The sequence below is a fragment of the Neofelis nebulosa genome, chromosome 3 (assembly GCF_028018385.1).
Source record: "Neofelis nebulosa isolate mNeoNeb1 chromosome 3, mNeoNeb1.pri, whole genome shotgun sequence".
In the NCBI taxonomy this organism is placed as follows: domain Eukaryota; kingdom Metazoa; phylum Chordata; class Mammalia; order Carnivora; family Felidae; genus Neofelis; species Neofelis nebulosa.
In genome coordinates, this window is record NC_080784.1 from 149,300,159 (window position 1) to 149,320,526 (window position 20,368).

Consider the following 20,368-nt stretch of genomic DNA (forward strand, 5'->3'; position numbering starts at 1 on the left):
TGAGCTTGGAGTGTTATGGGAGCATCCAGAAAGGGTACTAAGCCCAAAGTCAAAGACATTTTGCATAGGAGGTGGTATTTAAGCTGGGTCCTAAAATGTGAGCCATAATCAGCTGTGGCAAGATATGGGGAAGCAGGAGAAAAAACTAAACAAATAAGCTGCCATTTTGAGAAAATGAAATAGATTTGGTGCATAGGAGGAGATGGGAGAGGTAAGAAATAAGGCTACAGAAGTTAAAAATGTTGATGTTTTGCTAACACTTTGGAATTCTTATCATAAGAGCAGTGTGAAACCATTAGAAGTTTTTAAGCAGGCAAGTGATATGATCAGATTTCTGTTTAGAAGGATGGCTCTCTTGTTTTGTAGAGGACATACTGGAAGTGGTCAAGATTGGAGGCAGAGATACAGACATGACAGCACAGTCCAGGTCCGAGATGACACAGATCCAACTAAAGTAATAGGACAGGTGGGAGAGACTTTAAGGAGACAGAGACCAAAGAGGAAAAAGCAATGTATTCTGCCAAATTTTAATGTTCAAGGCTTACAATGTCTAGCCAGTACAGCGTCTTACATACAGTAAACACTGGAGACATAACTGTTGACCAGAATGCTAAAAGCTATGCTAAAAAATTCATGGTGCCCCAACTATTGGCATAAAGACCCAGAACCCAAATGGTTCTGTTAGAGAAGTTGTTCCTGCAAAACAAACCTATCCATGTGACAACAAGCCAATTCTAAGATGTCTTTTTTAGCCAAAGGTATCTGAATAACTAGATTTGAATGGAATGAAAATAATATAAAAATACTGGAACTTTTTTAATGTTTATTCATTTATTTTGAGAGTGAGAGCAGGGGAAGGGCAGAGAGAGAGGGAGAGAGAGAGATTCCCTAGCAGGCTCCATGCTGCCAGTGCAGAGCCTGACATGGGGCTCCATCACATGAGCCATGAGATCATGGCCTGAGCCTAAATCAAGAGCCAGACACTTAACCGACTGAGCCACCCAGGCACCCCTCAAATATTGGAGCTTTTAGTAGAAGTAGTACTGTAAGAAATATAGAAAACTTTTAATAGAAATAGTACTGTACAAAATATACAAATGTTTCAAAAATAGCATGTGAATTGTTCTTACCCCTTGCCTTTTGCAGATTTTCATAATCTCCTACTTGGATTATACAGAGGCCTCCTAACCACTCCTCTCTGGCACCTCTCCCATCCATCCTTAATGCTGCTAGAGACAGTGTTTAAGTTCGGTGCTGGTGCCATTCATCCAGGCTGGAATGTTGAGGCAGCAGGGAAGGTCAGTAGCAGATGAGCGAGTCAGGACAGATTATCAGCCACGACAGGCACCTGGCTCCCCATGCTGAGGCTTTGCATCTGATACGATGATGGGAGCCCTCAAAGAGTCCTGAAACTTCATCATACCTTAAACGCGCCTTGCACATTCTGCAACACTTTTCAAACTGGTACTCTAAGTCTTGCTATTTGGTTAAATCCGTTCTCTCTTCAAGGTCCAGCTCAAATTCTCCTGCTTCCCTCTCATCACTCAGCAATCCTTGGTCCTCGATGCCACTCCCGCCATAGAAGTCCCTGCTTCACTCCTGTCCCTCACAAACCATTCCCCTCATAGAGAGACTCCTGTCCCTCACAACCCACTCTCCTCTTTAAAATTTCAATTATTATACCGTACTTCCCTGCTCAAAACTCTCCAGTGGCTTCCTGTTTCCACTTAAAATAAAACATAGTAAAATCATCTATAAGGTTCTATATCAGTGTTTCTTCCCGGAATGATTTTACCCCCCAGGGAACACTTGTCAATGTCTAGAAACATTTTTGTTTGTCACAACTTAGGAGGAAAGGGTGAAACTGGCATCTAGTGGATGCCAGTACACAGCACAGCCATCACCTTTGAGAACCTTTGCTCTACATGATCTGTTCCTACTCCCTTTGGCCTCATCATGAATCACTAATTCCCCCATGTTCCAGTCACACTGGTCTGTTATCCATTCTTCAACATACTAAGGTTCTTTCTACCCTGGGGCTTTTGCATTTGCTCATATCTTTGCTTGGAAAACTGTTATTTAATAAGCATTCATGGGGTGCCTGGGTAAAGTTGGTTAAGCATCCACCTCTTGATTTCAGCTCAGGTCATGAGCTCATGGGTTGTGAGATCGAGCCCTGCATTGGGCTCTGCACTGATAGTGTGGAGCCTGCTTGGGATTCTCCCTCTGCCCCCCTCTCTGCCCCTCTCCTGTTCATGCTCTCTCTTTCAAAATAAATAAACATTAAAAAAAACATTCATTAACGCCTATACTATGTTAGGGCTTGTGTTAGATAAAATAATAAGTGCAATAGAACATGTGCCCTTAAGGGGTTTATAGATTATTAGTTGAAGCCAGATGTGGAGGCAAATAATTTATTGTATGTGTAAGATACAAGGCACAAAGAAAGGCAAGTCAATCCCAACCTTGGTGGTGGAGATAAGTGGTGAATAGGAAAAATCCACTAAACTCCTTCAGGGCAGAGACCATAAATTAGAACAATTCTTATCTTCAACATTGAACACAAATGTTCCATACATAGCAAGGACTCAAAAAATGCTCAAAAGGCTAAGTATGCCATTTAAAGTTTAAAAAAGTCCTGTCTTGGAGCACTTGGGTGGCTCAGTCAGTTAAGCATTCGACCCTGGCTCAGGTAATGATCTCACATTTCGTTAGTTGGAGCCCCGCATCAGGCTCTGTGATGACAGCTTAGAGCCTGGAGCCTGCTTCAGATTCTGTGTCTTCTTCTCTCTCTGCCCCTGTCCTGCTCGCTCTCTCTCTCTCTTTCTCTCAAAAATAAACATTAAAAAATTTTTTTAAAATAAAAAAGTCCTGTCTTCGTGAATATAAATCCAAAGGATGTTCTACTTTCTAAAACTAGAGATTATTTTAAGTAGCGGGGTAGGAAGTGAAACTTTACTTCTTTTTGATATCATATATACTTTGCTAATACAGAACAAAGGTCATTTAGGAATAATCCACAGAAATCAAAATCTAGGGGAGAAAAAGACTAGTCTGACCGTCTGGTAAATAAGATGATAATAAAGGATCAGGAGCAGTATGCACATGCACAGACACAGAATAAACATCCATGCTAGGAGGCCCCCATAATCCAGACAATAAGCTGGTTTATGGGGCCACCAAGAATCATGACTTAGTTCCTCCCCCTAAGAAGCTCACAATCAGATGAGGGGACTCAGATTTGTCCACAAATTACAAAGCACTTTAGACAGAGATTCAGAGAGGTTTAAAAAGGACACCCCAAGTACAGAGGATAAACTAGAGGATAAACTGTTTAACAATTTCTAGAGTGAACACACAGAAACTTCTTGCAATGATGACATCTAAAAACAGGGCTTTGAATAATACGAGCACTCACTATGAGAACCAGAGATAGGTTGGCATGTTTTCAGCTATCAGCTGTCTCACACAGTGCAACAACTCTGAGAACCATGTGGCCCAAGATAACCACATTCTTCAATATGTACTTACTGAGCCTACCATATGGAAATCATTGTGACGGGCCACATGAGAGCTGGAGAGAGGACTAAAACATGCCCTTGCCTTGAAAACATTTGGTCCAGAAAAGGGAGAAGGTAATTATACAACACAACTCCCATTCAAGATATTATGTGACCGGTGCCACAGAGTAACCCACATACAGTAAGGGCAAAAACAAGAGCAACAGAAATTACATTAGGAGTGAAAGCTACACTGACAAGTTTATATCTGGAGGATTTTAAAAGATGGGAAGGATTTTGGTAAGTGGCAATCACTGAGGAATAGAGAGAAGAGCTGGAACAACTGGCAGAAGATGCTGCCAGATTTGAGGAGAAACCAATAACCCATTTGATCTGAGCATCATATAGTATGGGGAGAGCATCATTCTAAATTTAGGCTGAGAACATATCACAGAGAGACTTAAATCCGAGGCTAATGGGATGCTAAAGGCAAATGGAATTTCTTCAAGGGGCAAATGTCCAGAAGGCCAAGGTTGTAAAGGATTAGAAAGATAGGACTGACATATAAGAACAATACTTTTAAAAAATTACTGCTTTTGAAATGAAGCAAGGGAAACTGATTATTAACTCATGGCTAAATAGTTAGAATAGTCTAGACATGAAATGAAAGGACTGGATCTAAGGTTATGATAACAGGAATAGAAAGGAAAAATAAAACAGGGAAAATCTTGGAGTTATCCAAGAAAACAACCTCAAATTTAGGGTTTTATCATAGGGGGTACCAGAAAATTTACTGATCTACCAACTTATCTCTATTTCTAGATACCTATCCTACATTATTTCTGCTTCCCACACACTTAAAATCATTTTCCTTGTGAGAAGTATCCCTTGCTTTGCAGTCTAAAGCTCAGACTTTTTTCCTGCCTCTGCAGTGACTCAGGAAATAACCTTGGAGAAGTCATGACCTTGCTGAACCTGGTTTGCTTTTGAGTGCTCTGCAGGGATAATGTGGGACATAACTAACCAAAATGATGGCCAAGAAAAGCCAAGTGCCTTGGCGTTCCTACATCAATACAGAGCTGTTCAGCAGAGTGGAAAGGTGGATCCCATCCCAACAGAGCAGTCAGCCAGCCAGGGCCACTTGACATTGAGCCAAAGCAAATGCCACCCAAAAACATGCTGCTTTTAGTATTATAATGCCTCCATCCCTCTCATTTTTTCAGGTTTCTTTTCACTCAATTTCATAGCACTCAAGGCCCTTTAATTTTAGGTAGGATCTCCAATTTCCCACATTCCACAGGCACATTTCCTAACAAAATGTAAACAAAACAATATCCAGAGTGAAAAGTCTTTCATCCATGATGTCTCTCCACTGGTATCATTAGATTTGTATCAAAAGACTGGCACTTCCTCTGTAACTACTGTCGTTCAAAGAAGTGATTTCAAATAACTGATTCCTAAAGTGATGAAAACTTATTTTTTATATACTCAATTCCTGTTTTAAGAGGTAAAATCTAATATGTCTTGATATTTCAATGTTTTCTACAGGGAACATGATAATTTTTTAAATTCTATATTTTATCAGGGGCATCTGGCTGGCTCAGTTGGTGGAACACGCAACTCTTGATCTTAGGGTTGTAAATTTGAGCCCCACGTTGGGTGTGGAGATTACTTAAAAATAAAATCTTTAAAAAGTTCTATCCTATTAATCCTAAATTTGCTAAACTTGAAATTCTGAATTTTACTAAAAGGAAAACTTAATGAGCAAAAGTGAATAGGCATTTACCTCCAAAGACACATAGCAAATCTTGCCAACTATATATCAAAATTAAGAATGTGCTTCCTAACTTTTTTCAGAATAAAATATATTAGTTATCATCCATTTCTATCCTTTAAAACTAAATCAACACTGAAACTGCTCCCAGTAGAAGACATCTAAAAATGCTCACAAAATACAGAAAATATCTTTTAGAAATCATTCTTATCTGCCAGAAAGTAAAAGAAACATTTGCAGACAAAAAAACAATGGCAACAAGAAAGAGTAAATATACAAGGTTAGTAAACACTGGAGGCTTGGGCCCACCCTGAGAGACTATGTCAAATCCTGGGGCTTTCAGGCCTGGATTCAGAATGACCATCTGAACTCTGGTCTGGAAGACCAACTCCCAAGATCTTGGGGAAAGTCTACAAATGAAAGACATCCCCTGAAATAAAATTAGGATGCTCTAAATACAGCATACTCAGTTGGTCACCTAGGAAATAAAATACCCTACAGAGAAAGACACTAGGGATATATATGCCTTTCTTGGCCATCCTACTAGATATAAAGCCATAAGAAAAAAAAAGAATCTTGAAAGATATTTCTAACTATAAACCTGTAATGAGGTTTGAAGCTGGAATTCACATTACTTATATGGTCTAGAAACTCTTAAGCCAAAAACACAGAGTGAAGTGGTCCTGGCCTTCTATGAATGTCTTGCCACCCTACCCTCAAAAACATACAAAAAGATATAGATATAAAAGGTCAAAACTACACTGCATCAAGCTTCTGAATCCAATGACCAATTATTTTATTCTTTTTTTAAAAAGTTTACTTATTTGGGGGTGGGGGGAGGTGTGCAGAGAGAGAGAGAGAGAGAGAGAGAGAGAGAGAGAGAATCCCAAGCAGGCTCCATGCTGGCAGCACGGAGCCTGACATGGGGCTTGATCTCACAAACCATGAGATCATGACCTGAGCCCAAATCAGGAGTTGAACGCTTAACCAACTGAGCCACCCAGGTACTCCCCAATGACCAATTTAAAAGAAATACAGAAGAAAAAGCACACACTAAATGACAAAACAGGGAAGTAAGCACCATGATCTAGACTAAGGCAAATTCTGCAGTACAAATGTGGCAGATATTATTTTCTGAAAATGACTGGAAAAATATGCTCCTATCCTGCATATTTTTCTACAATGTAAAATTGCTATCCCTCCAACAAACAATGAAGCCCTTCCTTATCCCATTAAATGAACTAGTTTAACCAATCAACTATAGCAAAATAAAAAATAAAGCTATGCCAGTTGTGGGTGTAGCCATGAAATGGCCTTGCATCTTCCACTCATAATTCTTGAAAGTCACCTTCCATGTACCAAGTACATAACAAGACAGCCATGCTGCAAGAAGCCTAACCCACACAGAAAGGCTCTGAAGGATGATAGGCCATGTGGAGAAAGAGAAGACAGAGAAACAGACAGACAGACACACCAAGGAACATCAAGGTACTAGGCATGTGAGACATGTGAGTGAGTGAAGAATCCATCCTGGACAATCAACACAGCCAACCCTTCAGATGTCACTAACTGCAAAGGCAGGAGAGACCTCGGAGAGACCTCAAGCAAGGACACAAGACTGGACATGAGTCAATAATTGCTAGAACTGGGTGATAAACCTCTGGAGTTATACCATCTGTCTACTTTTATATATGTTTAAAACTTTCTATAATAAAATATGTTTTATGGGAATAAATAAAAGTAAAGAGTTCCTGGGTTGGTTGGACTCTCCTATACCTCCCAGAAGCAAATAAAATCTTCTCTGGAAGGCTTTGAAGCACTTGCATGGGAAGACTAGCTTATAACTGTTTCTTTACAAAAAAAAAAAAAAAAAGACAATGAGAAGACACACTGGAAGTAAGAGAGGAAAAAAACAAAGTTCAAAATCAAATCTGCAAAGACAGCAAATGTATAAAATAATAAAAGACTTTATGGAAAAATAATAAAGAAGTTAAGAACTATCAAAGCTGGATAGAAAGATTTGGAAAATAACAGAATGGAACTTCTAAATACAAAAAAAAAAAAACAAACTATAATTCTTGAAAGGAAAAATTCAGTGGCTAGTTTGCTGACAGAATAGAACCAACAGAAGAAATAATTTAATAAAGAGAAAGAACTGAAGAAATTACCCAAAATATAACACAGAGACCAAAAGATAGGAAATGTAAAATAAAAACAAAAATACAAAAACCCAAACCAAAAACAGATTAGTAGAAGTAGAGCACAAGATGGAGACATACGACAAAATTCTACTTGGAATTCCAAAAGGATGTATTAGAGACTGAAAGAGTCAGACTTACAGAATTCTACAAGTGATAAAAGACAGGAAGATTCAATAATCTGATAATTAATAAAAGACTGGAAACCCAATTTTCCAATACACAATAAAAAGAGATCTACGCTGACACAAGTTACAGAGAAACTCCAGAATAAAGACAAAAGAGAAGATGATAAAAGCATCCAAAAGACAACAATGATTACTTACCAAGCAATGAAAAGTGTATTGACAGTTCACTTTTATGAAAGTCAGAAATGGAAAATAGCTTCTACATGCTGGAAGAAAGAGCTTTTAACCTACAGTATATATCCAGGGAAACCATCTTACGAGAATGGAAGTGAGACAAACACATTTTCAGATGAACATAAATGAGGGTTTACCACACAAAGATCACCCCAGAAAAAATTTCAATAGTCTAGTAAATAAGTACTGTTTAGAGGAAATAATGCAGTCTAAAGAAAACTCTTCCAAAATGGAAGATCTGAAATGCAAAAAAAAAAAAAAAAAAAAAAAAAAAAGCAAAGAAAACAGTAAATTTGCATATAATTCTAAAAATACTGACCATGTCTAATTAGATTTTAAAATCCAGATAGCAATCAAATCTAGGTAATAAGAACATAGGACTCAGGAAGGAAGATCAACATTAAAGCATTCTTTAGCCATTAGCAGTTTTCACCAGAAGGATAAACACACTGAATACCTTCAGAACTTAAATATGCATATTAAAATATACAACATAATCACTACCAGAAAAGATAAAGTGTATAACTTTCAAACTAACACAAAACAAATTAGAATGAAGACAATAAAAAAAAAAAACTGTATCAACCTAAAAGAGGGCAAGAAAGGAGAATAAAAAAGAAAGAACAGTGAGGCAAATAGAGTGTTAGGGAAGTAGAAAGCAAAAATAATGTGGTAAAAATGAATCCAAATCTATTAGTCATCACCATCTATTTAAATGGATTCAATATTTTAGTTAAGAGAAAAGACTGTAAAAATGGATCCTATGTGTTATTTACAAAGAGACACAAGACACAAGGTATATTGTAAATAAAAGACTGGAAAAATACATATCAGGGAAGTGAAAATTAAGTTACCAAACCTTTATTAGTACAAAATAAAATAAGCTTTAAGGCCAAAAGCATTGTTAGAAACAAAGAGAGGCACATAAAAAGTTCAATTCACTGAAAAGATAAAATAGATACAAATGTGGATGTACTTAACAACATGGCTTCAAAACAAATAAAGCAAATATTAACAGAAAACAATATGTACAAAAACTCCAATGTAATAAACTGCTTCTTTGAAAAAGGCTAATAAAATTAACAAACCTCAGGCTAAATCATCAAGGAAAATAAAAAGCACAAATCAGGGGTGCCTGTGTGGCTCAGTCAGTTAAGTGTCCAACTTTGGCTCAGGTCATGATCTCACAGCTCGTGGGTTCGAGCCAGATTGGGCTCTGTGCTGACAGCTCAGAGCCTGGAGCCTGCTTCGGATTCTGTGTCTCCCTCTCTCTCTCTGCCCCTTCCCAGCTCACACTCTGTCTCTTTCTCTTGAAAAATAAATAAACGTCAAAAATAAATAAATAAATAAATAAATAAATAAATAAATAAATAGTTTTAAAAAGCACAAATCAATGACATTAGGAATTTAAAGGGAAAAGTAACATTCAGATTAGGAAAAAAGATAATACTATAAACAACATATCAACAAATTTGAAAATATTGGGGAAATGGAACAAAATATAGAAAAATATGTTACCAAATAGAAAAATAGAAATTATGAATATTTTGCAACCATTAGAACATTTTGATCATCAGTTTTATAAGTTCCACATAGAAACTACTCAGCACATATAGTTTAACAAGCATGTTTGATTATTCAAAAAAAAGATCATTGGCATATCACACACAATAAAGAGAGTATTATATTCTATTTCAGAGAATGGAATGGAAATGGAATAGGAGGAGAAACACTCCCCAGCTCTTTTATAAGGATAACGTATTCCTGATACCAAAATCAGACAGGGACACTATGAGAAAGAAAACTTGCAGGCCAATTTTACTCTTAAACAGAAGCAAAAATCCAAAATATAGACATACATATTATACTATAATATATATTATACTATAATATATATTATACATTATACTATATATGTTATATATCATTATAATTTATATATAAATATGAAAACTATGTATTAAAAAACCCTACCAGGTTGCAAAGTTGGTAAAATGACAGAAAATCTATTACTGTCACTCACCAAGTCAACAGATCAAAAACAAACAAACATGTTTTTATCTCAATAGCTTCAAAAAGAGTATTTGTCACTGTCTTCATTAAGGACAGTTACCACATTAAAATCAGATGAAGGATGACAGTGGCTGAATGGTAAACAGCTTATCCTGCCCTCTTCGGTGGTGAAGGAAATATGATTTCAAACAACTTTTTCAGATTGAAATGAGATCTATCCTAAAGTATTCTATTGAGGAGATGTGTCAACACAAAGTGGTCTGTGACTCTGCCAAGTCAGAAAGAATATTAGCTGCAATAAAACTCTCAATAAAACTGTCTTGGTTTTGAATAAATTAGTATTTCCTAGTACTATAAAGAAAGTGGAAGGCAATGATAACCATTACTACAAACATTTACCTTGAGTTTATGCTCTTTCCTGTTCACAATCACAGCTGTGATTTGCTGGTCCATGAAAATCAGAATGGTGACCAACAAAGCAGGGATCGCAGCTGCAAGGTACACCCACCAGGGGTTTCCTCCAAATGGTGGGACAAACCAACCTCGGTTTGGACTTGTTGGCTTGAAGAAGAAGGAGAACATTTTCAAAACGATATTAATACATACTGTTTGGTGAAAAATCAATGGAAGAGATACACTTTGATTTCTGGAGAGCCAACATTTCAAAATCAGAAACCGTTTTACTGATAGGTTCAACAAAGATTAGTCACCAAAAATTTCCTAAAGGTGATTATTTTTAAGGCAGTTTTTTAAATGAAGGAGACTAAGACTATAGGCTCAAGGAAAACAAGTAAATGCCATTTTGTGTATTTAGGATGATCTAAGGTAAGGACTCAAGATGGAAGAATGTGACTTAAGTTTAAAGAGCAGCCATTAAAAAAACCCAAATGTAATAGTCAGTAAAGACACAGACAAGAAATTTGAATTTTGTTCATGAATTTTAGCAATTATACCAAAGTTATTTCTACTACTGACAAATTGTAATCGTTTCACATCATATTATATAGAAAAGGTACAAATATTTTTTTTTTATTTTATAATAGAACTTGTTTAATACTCTGGTCTTTCTTATACATATGAACAGTGACCCAGAATAACTGGTTAAATCCTCAGAAATGCTACCAAAAATGAAAAAGATGATCATTTTCCCACTTCTACTGGAATATTTTTCTATCCTCTTCCTAACATTAAATAATGAAAATAAACTAAAACAGAATCCTATAAATTCTTTTCTTTATGTTTACTATCAAGAAAGTCTCACTTCTCTGAAGATATTTGTCTTCCGTCTCCCTTTGCTCATAACTACATCACTGAATCCATCCACATTTTATTCCTTTACCAGGTTGTGAGCTTGGAAGGAGGGAACAACTTTCTCTTGTTCATCAGTACATTTCATATCCCCTGGAAAGGGCCTGCCTCAAAGCAAACATTCAATAAATATTGACTTAAATGAACTAATCACTGAATGATTGAAAACTTATGTTTGCAAATGAATATGAGATGGCACAGATAATGCAACAAACATTCTGTTTGCTGTACCATATGGTCTCAGGGATGGAGAGAGAGGCTACGAGTGCTCCATAAAACAGGTGAAAGACATAATGAAAAATTAGATAGGGATATATAAGAATGACTGAAATGTAAATTTTACCCATTAGGCCTGCACATACCAACAGATTTATAAAGTGAATAATTCTTATATCTTCTTTGTAATAATTAAAAAAAATTTTTTAAAATATTTTGTTATTTTGGGGACAGGGAGAGACAGAGTGTGAGCAGGGGAGGGGCAGAGAGAGAGGGAGACACAGAACCTGAAGCAGGCTCCAGGCTGTCGGCACAGAGCCTGGCGCAGGGCTCGAACTCACAAACCGTGAGATCATGACCTGAGCCTAAGTCGGTCGCTCAACCGACTGAGCCACCCAGCCACCCCCTCTTTGTAATAATTAAAATGTACATTATATATAGACGTATGTATATATGGCAGGTAGTTTTGTAGCAGGAAAAGAGTAATAACATAATCTCAGGCATTTTCCTTACTCTTTCTGAGCTCCGATATCAACTTAATAAAATCAGTATGATGATAGTTGCATTACATCTTAGAATTATTATATGGACCAAGAAGGGGATTAGTTGCATGAAAATTCTTCAGCTCATTTTAAATACTCTAAAACTATAAAGCAGAGTGTATTTTTCAATAAAACTCAATATAATGTGAACCCTGCATTTAATCATAATCAGGCAATCAACTTTAGTGAAGGAATAGACAAAGAATATGTATGCACCTAGCAAAAGACCATTTCTGAAATAAGGAAATGGATAATCCTACAAAACCAACTCAAAAATATATGATGAACTAGAATAGGGGAGAGGAAAGAAATCCATAGCGTTCTACAAATGACCAAAAGCAGAAGTTCACCTACCTTGAACTCACTTGGCACAATTAGTTTCGGAGTATCCACACCCACCAGGGCATCTATTACACAAAAGATCAGAATGGACAAGATAATGGCGAAGTCACTGATCAGTTTTCTTGCCTGAAAAAAATTAAAAAGAAACCAAGGAATGTTTAGTGCTGGATTAATATATTTGCCTGTGTTGGAAATGAACAAAGAATTCTGTCTTTATAGTAACAGCTTCACCAGCAAATTAAAGGAGGTGTCACACTGTAGAGAGATTATTTCTCAAATTGTTTTTGCATTGCTTTCTCATCTAGCCAGAAATAATTGAATCCCACAGAATAAATCAGTGTGTGTGTGTGTGTGTGTGTGTGTGTGTGTGTGTGTGTGTGTGTGTATTGGGGGGGAGGTTGGTGTTTGTGAGCTTATGCATGCATGCGCAGGCTGGGGAGAGAAGTCACAAATAATATATTCCTGAAATACTGTGCAAACATTCTTGCTGTATGCAGCATAAAGGATACCTAGATAAGGTTGAAATCTCAAGGCATATTGTAAAAACCTACACAAAAATACAGAATTCTATTTATAATTTGGGAATAGCATTGTGTGCATACAGCAACATAATCCCATAAGTTAACCTGAAAACATTGAGAATCCAGCAGGAAAGGGGTTACAAGTTCTAGGTGACTCAGTGTACTCAAGACCTCAGGGAAACATGATGTGATAGAAGATGAAGATTTGAGGACATCCCTAACTTTGTCAAAGAAATGTTTTTCACTATAAGTTAGTGCTTAAAATGTCTGTATGTGGGGCATCTCTTCTCTACCACTTTTTAAATGTGGTTGCCATTAGCTGACAAACTTGGAGCTTCCTAAATATCTGCCTCTGGTCAGGACAAGAGATGAGGTTTATGGGATGTAGAAAACCTTTCCCTTGTATGGCTGTAGAATGGTCATTTCTGAGTCAGTAGGGAAGCATGCGGTGTCTGGTGGCACTGACAATGGCCGGGGAGCATTACTAAGAACACAGGCACCTGAGTTTCCCCTAAGGTTTATACACATGGTGGCATGTAATCTGATCATTCGACAAGAATTTACTCACTAGCTTACACTTTAATCGGGTGCTGAGGATACCACAGTGAACAAAACAGACGCAATCCATGTCTTCACAAAGGGAACATACCCAAGGAAGCCTGCTCCCAAACAAATCAGGGTTGATTCAGTGGTTGTCAAGTTACCTCAAGGTGAGCAGTCAATGTTCTGGTATTGTCAGATGAAGAGAGATCAGGGAGGGACCGAGTGGCTGCACAGTTCTCAGGACAGGGAATCTTTTGAAAGAGTAGTGGGACTCCTGCAGTCAGATGTTCAGTAGGAATGGAACTGAGAAATGGAAGTACTTGGCAAGGTGGGTATGCCAAAGGCCACAGTAGTGCTCTCTTCTTGACCACTGCCCGGTGCCAGGAGCCTTGGGTCCTAACTAGCAGCAAGACCAAAGATGGCCTATTTGCTTTGAATTCATTTTCTTTTGAAGGGCTGGATTTTGCTAGGTTTGGCTCGCTTAAGAACTACACACAAAAAAAGGCAGAAAGTCAGCTATGGGATGTGTTAACTTGCCAGTTAACACCAGTCATACAGTAATGTCAAGCACAAATAAATGGCAGGGGTCAATCTGGGGAGGAAAATATAGGGCAGCAGTTAGGAGCACAGTTTCTAAAGTCAGATGACCTGGGTTGGAATGCTAGCACCATTATTTCCTCTCTGTAAATATATATCCTTTCTTAGCTTCAATTACTCCATCTGCAAAATGTAGCCAAAATAATCCCTACAAACTTCATCAGTTTGTTATAAGAATTAAATAAGACAAGCCATGAAAGTTTTTATCATAACATCTGGAACATAATAGATTCGCCTAATACATGTTAACTATTGTTATTTCAAGTTCCATGAGGTCTCTTTGGCTGCAGAAACCACTGGAATAACTAAATAATCTACCATCAGGAGGTCTTAAGAAGGAATTATCAATTCCAAGAAACAAGACATGATATGGAAGCCCAGTAATAATATGGAACTGCTACTCAACAAATTTTGGTTGGAAGTATTTGGAATCCCTGCAGAAAAAGGATGTTTCCCAGGGCTCAGTACTGGAGGAAACTCCCATTTCTTAAGCTTTGTACAAGTAAGTGTTGGCAAAGGCAATTCAAGAGGGTCTGGCAAAGATGGTCATGTGAAGCATGCTTAGGAACTATTAAGATGTTATAATTGCTCTCTGGTCCAGTAGGTCATAAATCACTGGAAGACCAGAGGTCTTTTTGCAAAGGCAAAAAGAAGTTCTCTTTTTTTACCACCCTCCCAGTCCTTACCCAAAAAATCTAATTTGTTGACAATTTAGATATGCTAGACGTTGTTCAAAAGGGGGGGGATGGTTATTAAAAAGACAGTGCTCCTCCTTTTTCTCATAAACAGAAGAAGAGAAGTAGAGGGTGGCAAATGAATTAAATCTGCAATTCCTTGGTATAAAGTCCCAAGGAACTGTACCTCTGGCCCTCTAGGAGACAGATCTGCATGACTGGAATCACTACCAAACACCTGGGACATGTTTCTTCCTTAGTTAGAAGAGGTATTCTTAGCCTTCCATAAACTAAACACTGAAGCCCTAAATCTGCTCTTTCAGTTCTCTTCATCTTTATTAACGGCAGCTTATTTTTTCCTATTGCTTAGGCCAAAAACCATCCACATAACTCTTCTCTTTCTCTCATATCCTATATCTAATGGATCAGCAAATGACCTTCAAAACATATTCAGGATGCTGCCACTTCTCACCACCTCCACTGCTCCTTTGTCTAAGGCACCACTCTATCTCCTATGGTTTCCTGCTTCCTATCTCATTTTCCTGATTCTATACTTGCCCCCCTTCAGTACACTGTCAAGGTATCCCAGAATAATGATGTTAAAACTTTGGTCAGACAATGTGGTAGGCAAAATAATGCCCCCTAAGGAAGTATACATCCTACTTCTTGGAAACTGAATATGTAATGTTGCATGGCTAGAGAGAATTGGGTTGCACATAGAATTAAGGTTGCTAATCAGATAACCTTGAGTTTGAAGAAATGATTTGGAATTATTCTGGTGGGTCCAATGTAATCACCAGGGTTCTCATAGATGAAAGGGGCAGGCAGGAGAGCCAGTGTCAGAGTGATGTGCTATGAAAAAGACTCAACTGGCCATTGTGGGCTTTGAAGATGGAGGAAAGGGCCATGAGTCAAGGAATGTGGGTGGCCTCTAAAAACTTCTAAAAGCAAGGGAATTCTTTCAAGGGAGCCTCCAGAAAGAACACAGCCTTGTCAATTCCTTGACATTAACCAATGGGACCCATTTCAGTCTTCTGACCACCATATCTCAAGACAATAAATCTGTAATGTTTTAAGCCATCATATTTATAAAAATTTGAAATAGCAGCCATAGGAAACTAATATAAATAAATAGATTACCTATTTTAGTTGTTAGTTTCCCAAATTTATATATATGTGGAAGAAATACATATGTGCAAGAAATGTACATAGTTCATATACAATATACATAACATAAATATATCTTGGAAGAACTTCAGCAATGATATTCTTGTCAACTGTGGCACTATTGTAAGTTTAAAAGTAGCTAAAACTGAGAACAAACTGAGGGTTGATGGGGGGTGGGAGGGAGGGCAGGGTGGGTGATGGGTATTGAGGAGGGCACCTTTTGGGATGAGCACTGGGTGTTGTATGGAAACCAATTTGACAGTAAATTTCATATATTAAAAAATAAATAAAAAAATAAATAAAAAAAAAATAAATAAAATTAAAAAAAAAAAAAAAAAAAAGTAGCTAAAAAGACAAATGTTAATAAGATTTGAAATTACATTTCTTGGAGTTCCGGAAGATGGCGGCGTAGGAGGACGCTGGGCTCACCGCGCGTCCTGCTGATCACTTAGATTCCACCTACACCTGCCTAAAGAACCCAGAAAACCGCCAGAGGATTAGCAGAACGGAGTCTCCGGAGCCGAGCGCAGACGAGAGGCCCACGGAAGAGGGTAGGAAGGGCGGCGAGGCGGTGCGCGCTCCGCGGACTGGCGGGAGGGAGCCGGGGCGGAGGGGCGGCTCGCCGGCCAAGCAGAGCCCCCGAGTCGGGCTGGCAAAAGCGGAGGGGCCGGACGGACTGTGTTCCGACAGCAAGCGCGACTTAGCGTCTGGGAGGTCAGAAGTTAACAGCTCTGCTCAGAAAGCGGGAAGGCTGGAGGACAAAGGGAGGGAGAGCTGCTGAGCCCCCGGACGGCAGAGCTCAGCTTGGCGGGGAACAAAGGCGCTCGCCAGCGCCATCTCCCCCGCCCATCCCCCAGCCAAAATCCCAAAGAGAACCAGTTCCTGCCAGGGAACTTGCTCGCTCCGCGCAAACACCCAACTCTGTGCTTCTGCGGAGCCAAACCTCCGGCAGCGGATCTGACTCCCTCCCGCTGCCACAGGGCCCCTCCTGAAGTGGATCACCTAAGGAGAAGCGAGCTAAGCCTGCCCCTCCCGCCCCCGTGCACCTTGCCTACCCACCCCAGCTAATACGCCAGCTCCCCAGCACCACAAGCCTGGCAGTGTGCAAGTAGACCAGACGGGCCACACCACCCCACAGTGAATCCCGCCCCTAGGAGAGGGGAAGAGAAGGCACACACCAGTCTGACTGTGGCCCCAGCGGTGGGCTGGGGGCAGACATCAGGTCGGACTGCGGCCCCGCCCACCAACTCCAGTTATACACCACAGCACGGGGGAAGTGCCCTGCGGGTCCTCACCACTCCAGGGACTGTCCAAAATGACCAAACGGAAGAATTCCCCTCAGAAGAATCTCCAGGAAATAACAACAGCTAATGAACTGATCAAAAAGGATTTAAATAATATAACAGAAAGTGAATTTAGAATAATAGTCATAAAATTAATCGCTGGGCTTGAAAACAGTATACAGGACAGCAGAGAATCTCTTGCTACAGAGATCAAGGGACTAAGGAACAGTCACGAGGACCTGAAAAACGCTTTAAACGAAATGCAAAACAAAATGGAAACCACGACGGCTCGGATTGAAGAGGCAGAGGAGAGAATAGGTGAACTAGAAGATAAAGTTATGGAGAAAGAGGAAGCTGAAAGAAAGAGAGATAAAAAAATCCAGGAGTATGAGGGGAAAATTAGAGAACTAAGTGATACACTAAAAAGAAATAATATATGCATAATTGGTATCCCAGAGGAGGAAGAGAGAGGGAAAGGTGCTGAAGGGGTACTTGAAGAAATTATAGCTGAGAACTTCCCTGAACTGGGGAAGGAAAAAGGCATTGAAATCCAAGAGGCACAGAGAACTCCCTTCAGACGTAACTTGAATCGATCTTCTGCACGACATATCATAGTGAAACTGGCAAAATACAAGGATAAAGAGAAAATTCTGAAAGCAGCAAGGGATAAACGTGCCCTCACATATAAAGGGAGACCTATAAGACTCGTGACTGATCTCTCCTTTGAAACTTGGCAGGCCAGAAAGGCTTGGCACGATATCTTCAGTGTGCTAAACAGAAAAAATATGCAGCCGAGAATCCTTTATCCAGCAAGTCTGTCATTTAGAATAGAAGGAGAGATAAAGGTCTTCCCAAACAAACAAAAACTGAAGGAATTTGTCACCATGAAACCAGCCCTACAAGAGATCCTAAGGGGGATCCTGTGAGACAAAGTACCAGAGACATCACTACAAGCATAAAACATACAGACATCACAATGACTCTAAACCCGTATCTTTCTATAATAACACTGAATGTAAATGGATTAAATGCGCCAACCAAAAGACATAGGGTATCAGAATGGATAAAAAAACAAGACCCATCTATTTGCTGTCTACAAGAGACTCATTTTAGATCTGAGGACACCTTTAGATTGAGAGTGAGGGGATGGAGAACTATTTATCATGCTACTGGAAGCCAAAAGAAAGCTGGAGTAGCCATACTTATATCAGACAAACTAGACTTTAAATTAAAGGCTGTAACAAGAGATGAAGAAGGGCATTATATAATAATTACAGGGTCTATCCATCAGGAAGAGCTAACAATTATAAATGTCTATGCGCCAAATACCGGAGCCCCCAGATATATAAAACAGTTACTCATAAACATAAGCAACCTTATTGATAAGAATGTGGTCATTGCAGGGGACTTTAACACCCCACTTACAGAAATGGATAGATCATCTAGACACACAGTCAATAAAGAAACAAGGGCCCTGAATGATACATTGGATCAGATGGACTTGACAGATATATTTAGAACTCTGCATCCCAAAGCAACAGAATATACTTTCTTCTCGAGTGCACATGGAACATTCTCCAAGATAGATCATATACTGGGTCACAAAACAGCCCTTCATAAGTTTACAAGAATTGAAATTATACCATGCATACTTTCAGACCACAATGCTATGAAGCTTGAAATCAACCACAGGAAAAAGTCTGGAAAACCTCCAAAAGCATGGAGGTTAAAGAACACCCTACTAACGAATGAGTGGGTCAACCAGGCAATTAGAGAAGAAATTAAAAAATATATGGAAACAAACGAAAACGAAAATACAACAATCCAAACTCTTTGGGACGCAGCGAAGGCAGTCCTGAGAGGAAAATACATTGCAATCCAGGCCTATCTCAAGAAACAAGAAAAATCCCAAATACAAAATCTAACAGCACACCTAAAGGAAATAGAAGCAGAACAGCAAAGGCAGCCTAAACCCAGCAGAAGAAGAGAAATCATAAAGATCAGAGCAGAAATAAACAATATAGAATCTAAAAAAACTGTAGAGCAGATCAACGAAACCAAGAGTTGGTTTTTTGAAAAAATAAACAAAATTGACAAACCTCTAGCCAGGCTTCTCAAAAAGAAAAGGGAGATGACCCAAATAGATAAAATCATGAATGAAAATGGAATGATTACAACCAATCCCTCAGAGATACAAACAATTATCAGGGAATACTATGAAAAATTATATGCCAACAAATTGGACAACCTTGAAGAAATGGACAAATTCCTAAACACCCATACTCTTCCAAAACTCAATCAGGAGGAAATAGAAAGCTTGAACAGACCCATAACCAGCGAAGAAATTGAATCGGTTATCAAAAATCTCCCAACAAATAAGAGTCCAGGACCAGATGGCTTCCCAGGGGAGTTCTACCAGACGTTTAAAGCAGAGATAATACCTATCCTTCTCAAGCTATTCCAAGAAATAGAAAGGGAAGGAAAACTTCCAGACTCATTCTATGAAGCCAGTATTACTTTGATTCCTAAACCAGACAGAGACCCAGTAAAAAAAGAGAACTACAGGCCAATATCCCTGATGAATATGGATGCAAAAATTCTCAATAAGATACTAGCAAATCGAATTCAACAGCATATAAAAAGAATTATTCACCATGATCAAGTGGGATTCATTCCTGGGATGCAGGGCTGGTTCAACATTCGCAAATCGATCAATGTGATACATCACATTAACAAAAAAAAAGAGAAGAACCATATGATCCTGTCAATCGATGCAGAAAAGGCCTTTGACAAAATCCAGCACCCTTTCTTAATAAAAACCCTTGAGAAAGTCGGGATAGAAGGAACATACTTAAAGATCATAAAAGCCATTTATGAAAAGCCCACAGCTAACATCATCCTCAATGGGGAAAAACTGAGAGCTTTTTCCCTGAGATCAGGAACACGACAGGGATGCCCACTCTCACCGCTGCTGTTTAATATAGTGCTGGAAGTTCTAGCATCAGCAATCAGACAACAAAAGGAAATCAAAGGCATCCAAATTGGCAAAGATGAAGTCAAGCTTTCGCTTTTTGCAGATGACATGATATTATACATGGAAAATCAGATAGACTCCACCAAAAGTCTGCTAGAACTGATACATGAATTCAGCAAAGTTGCCGGATACAAAATCAATGTACAGAAATCAGTTGCATTCTTATACACTAACAATGAAGCAACAGAAAGACAAATAAAGAAACTGATCCCATTCACAATTGCACCAAGAAGCATAAAATACCTAGGAATAAATCTAACCAAAGATGTAAAAGATCTGTATGCTGAAAACTAT

At 38.7% G+C, this 20,368-nt stretch overlaps 1 protein-coding gene across 4 annotated transcripts in view; it reads right to left on the reverse strand.

Annotated features, from left to right (window-relative positions):
* Positions 1 to 20,368, reverse strand: part of SLC4A4 (solute carrier family 4 member 4) — a 358,380-nt gene that overhangs the window by 26,768 nt on the left and 311,244 nt on the right. For all 4 annotated transcript variants that reach the window (XM_058722325.1, XM_058722324.1, XM_058722327.1 and 1 more), the window contains 2 exons: positions 12,268 to 12,381; positions 10,247 to 10,408 (listed from right to left, as the gene is read on the reverse strand). In XM_058722325.1, coding sequence (XP_058578308.1) covers positions 10,247 to 10,408; positions 12,268 to 12,381 — 276 coding nt within the window. The remainder of the gene's footprint in view (positions 1 to 10,246; positions 10,409 to 12,267; positions 12,382 to 20,368) is intronic.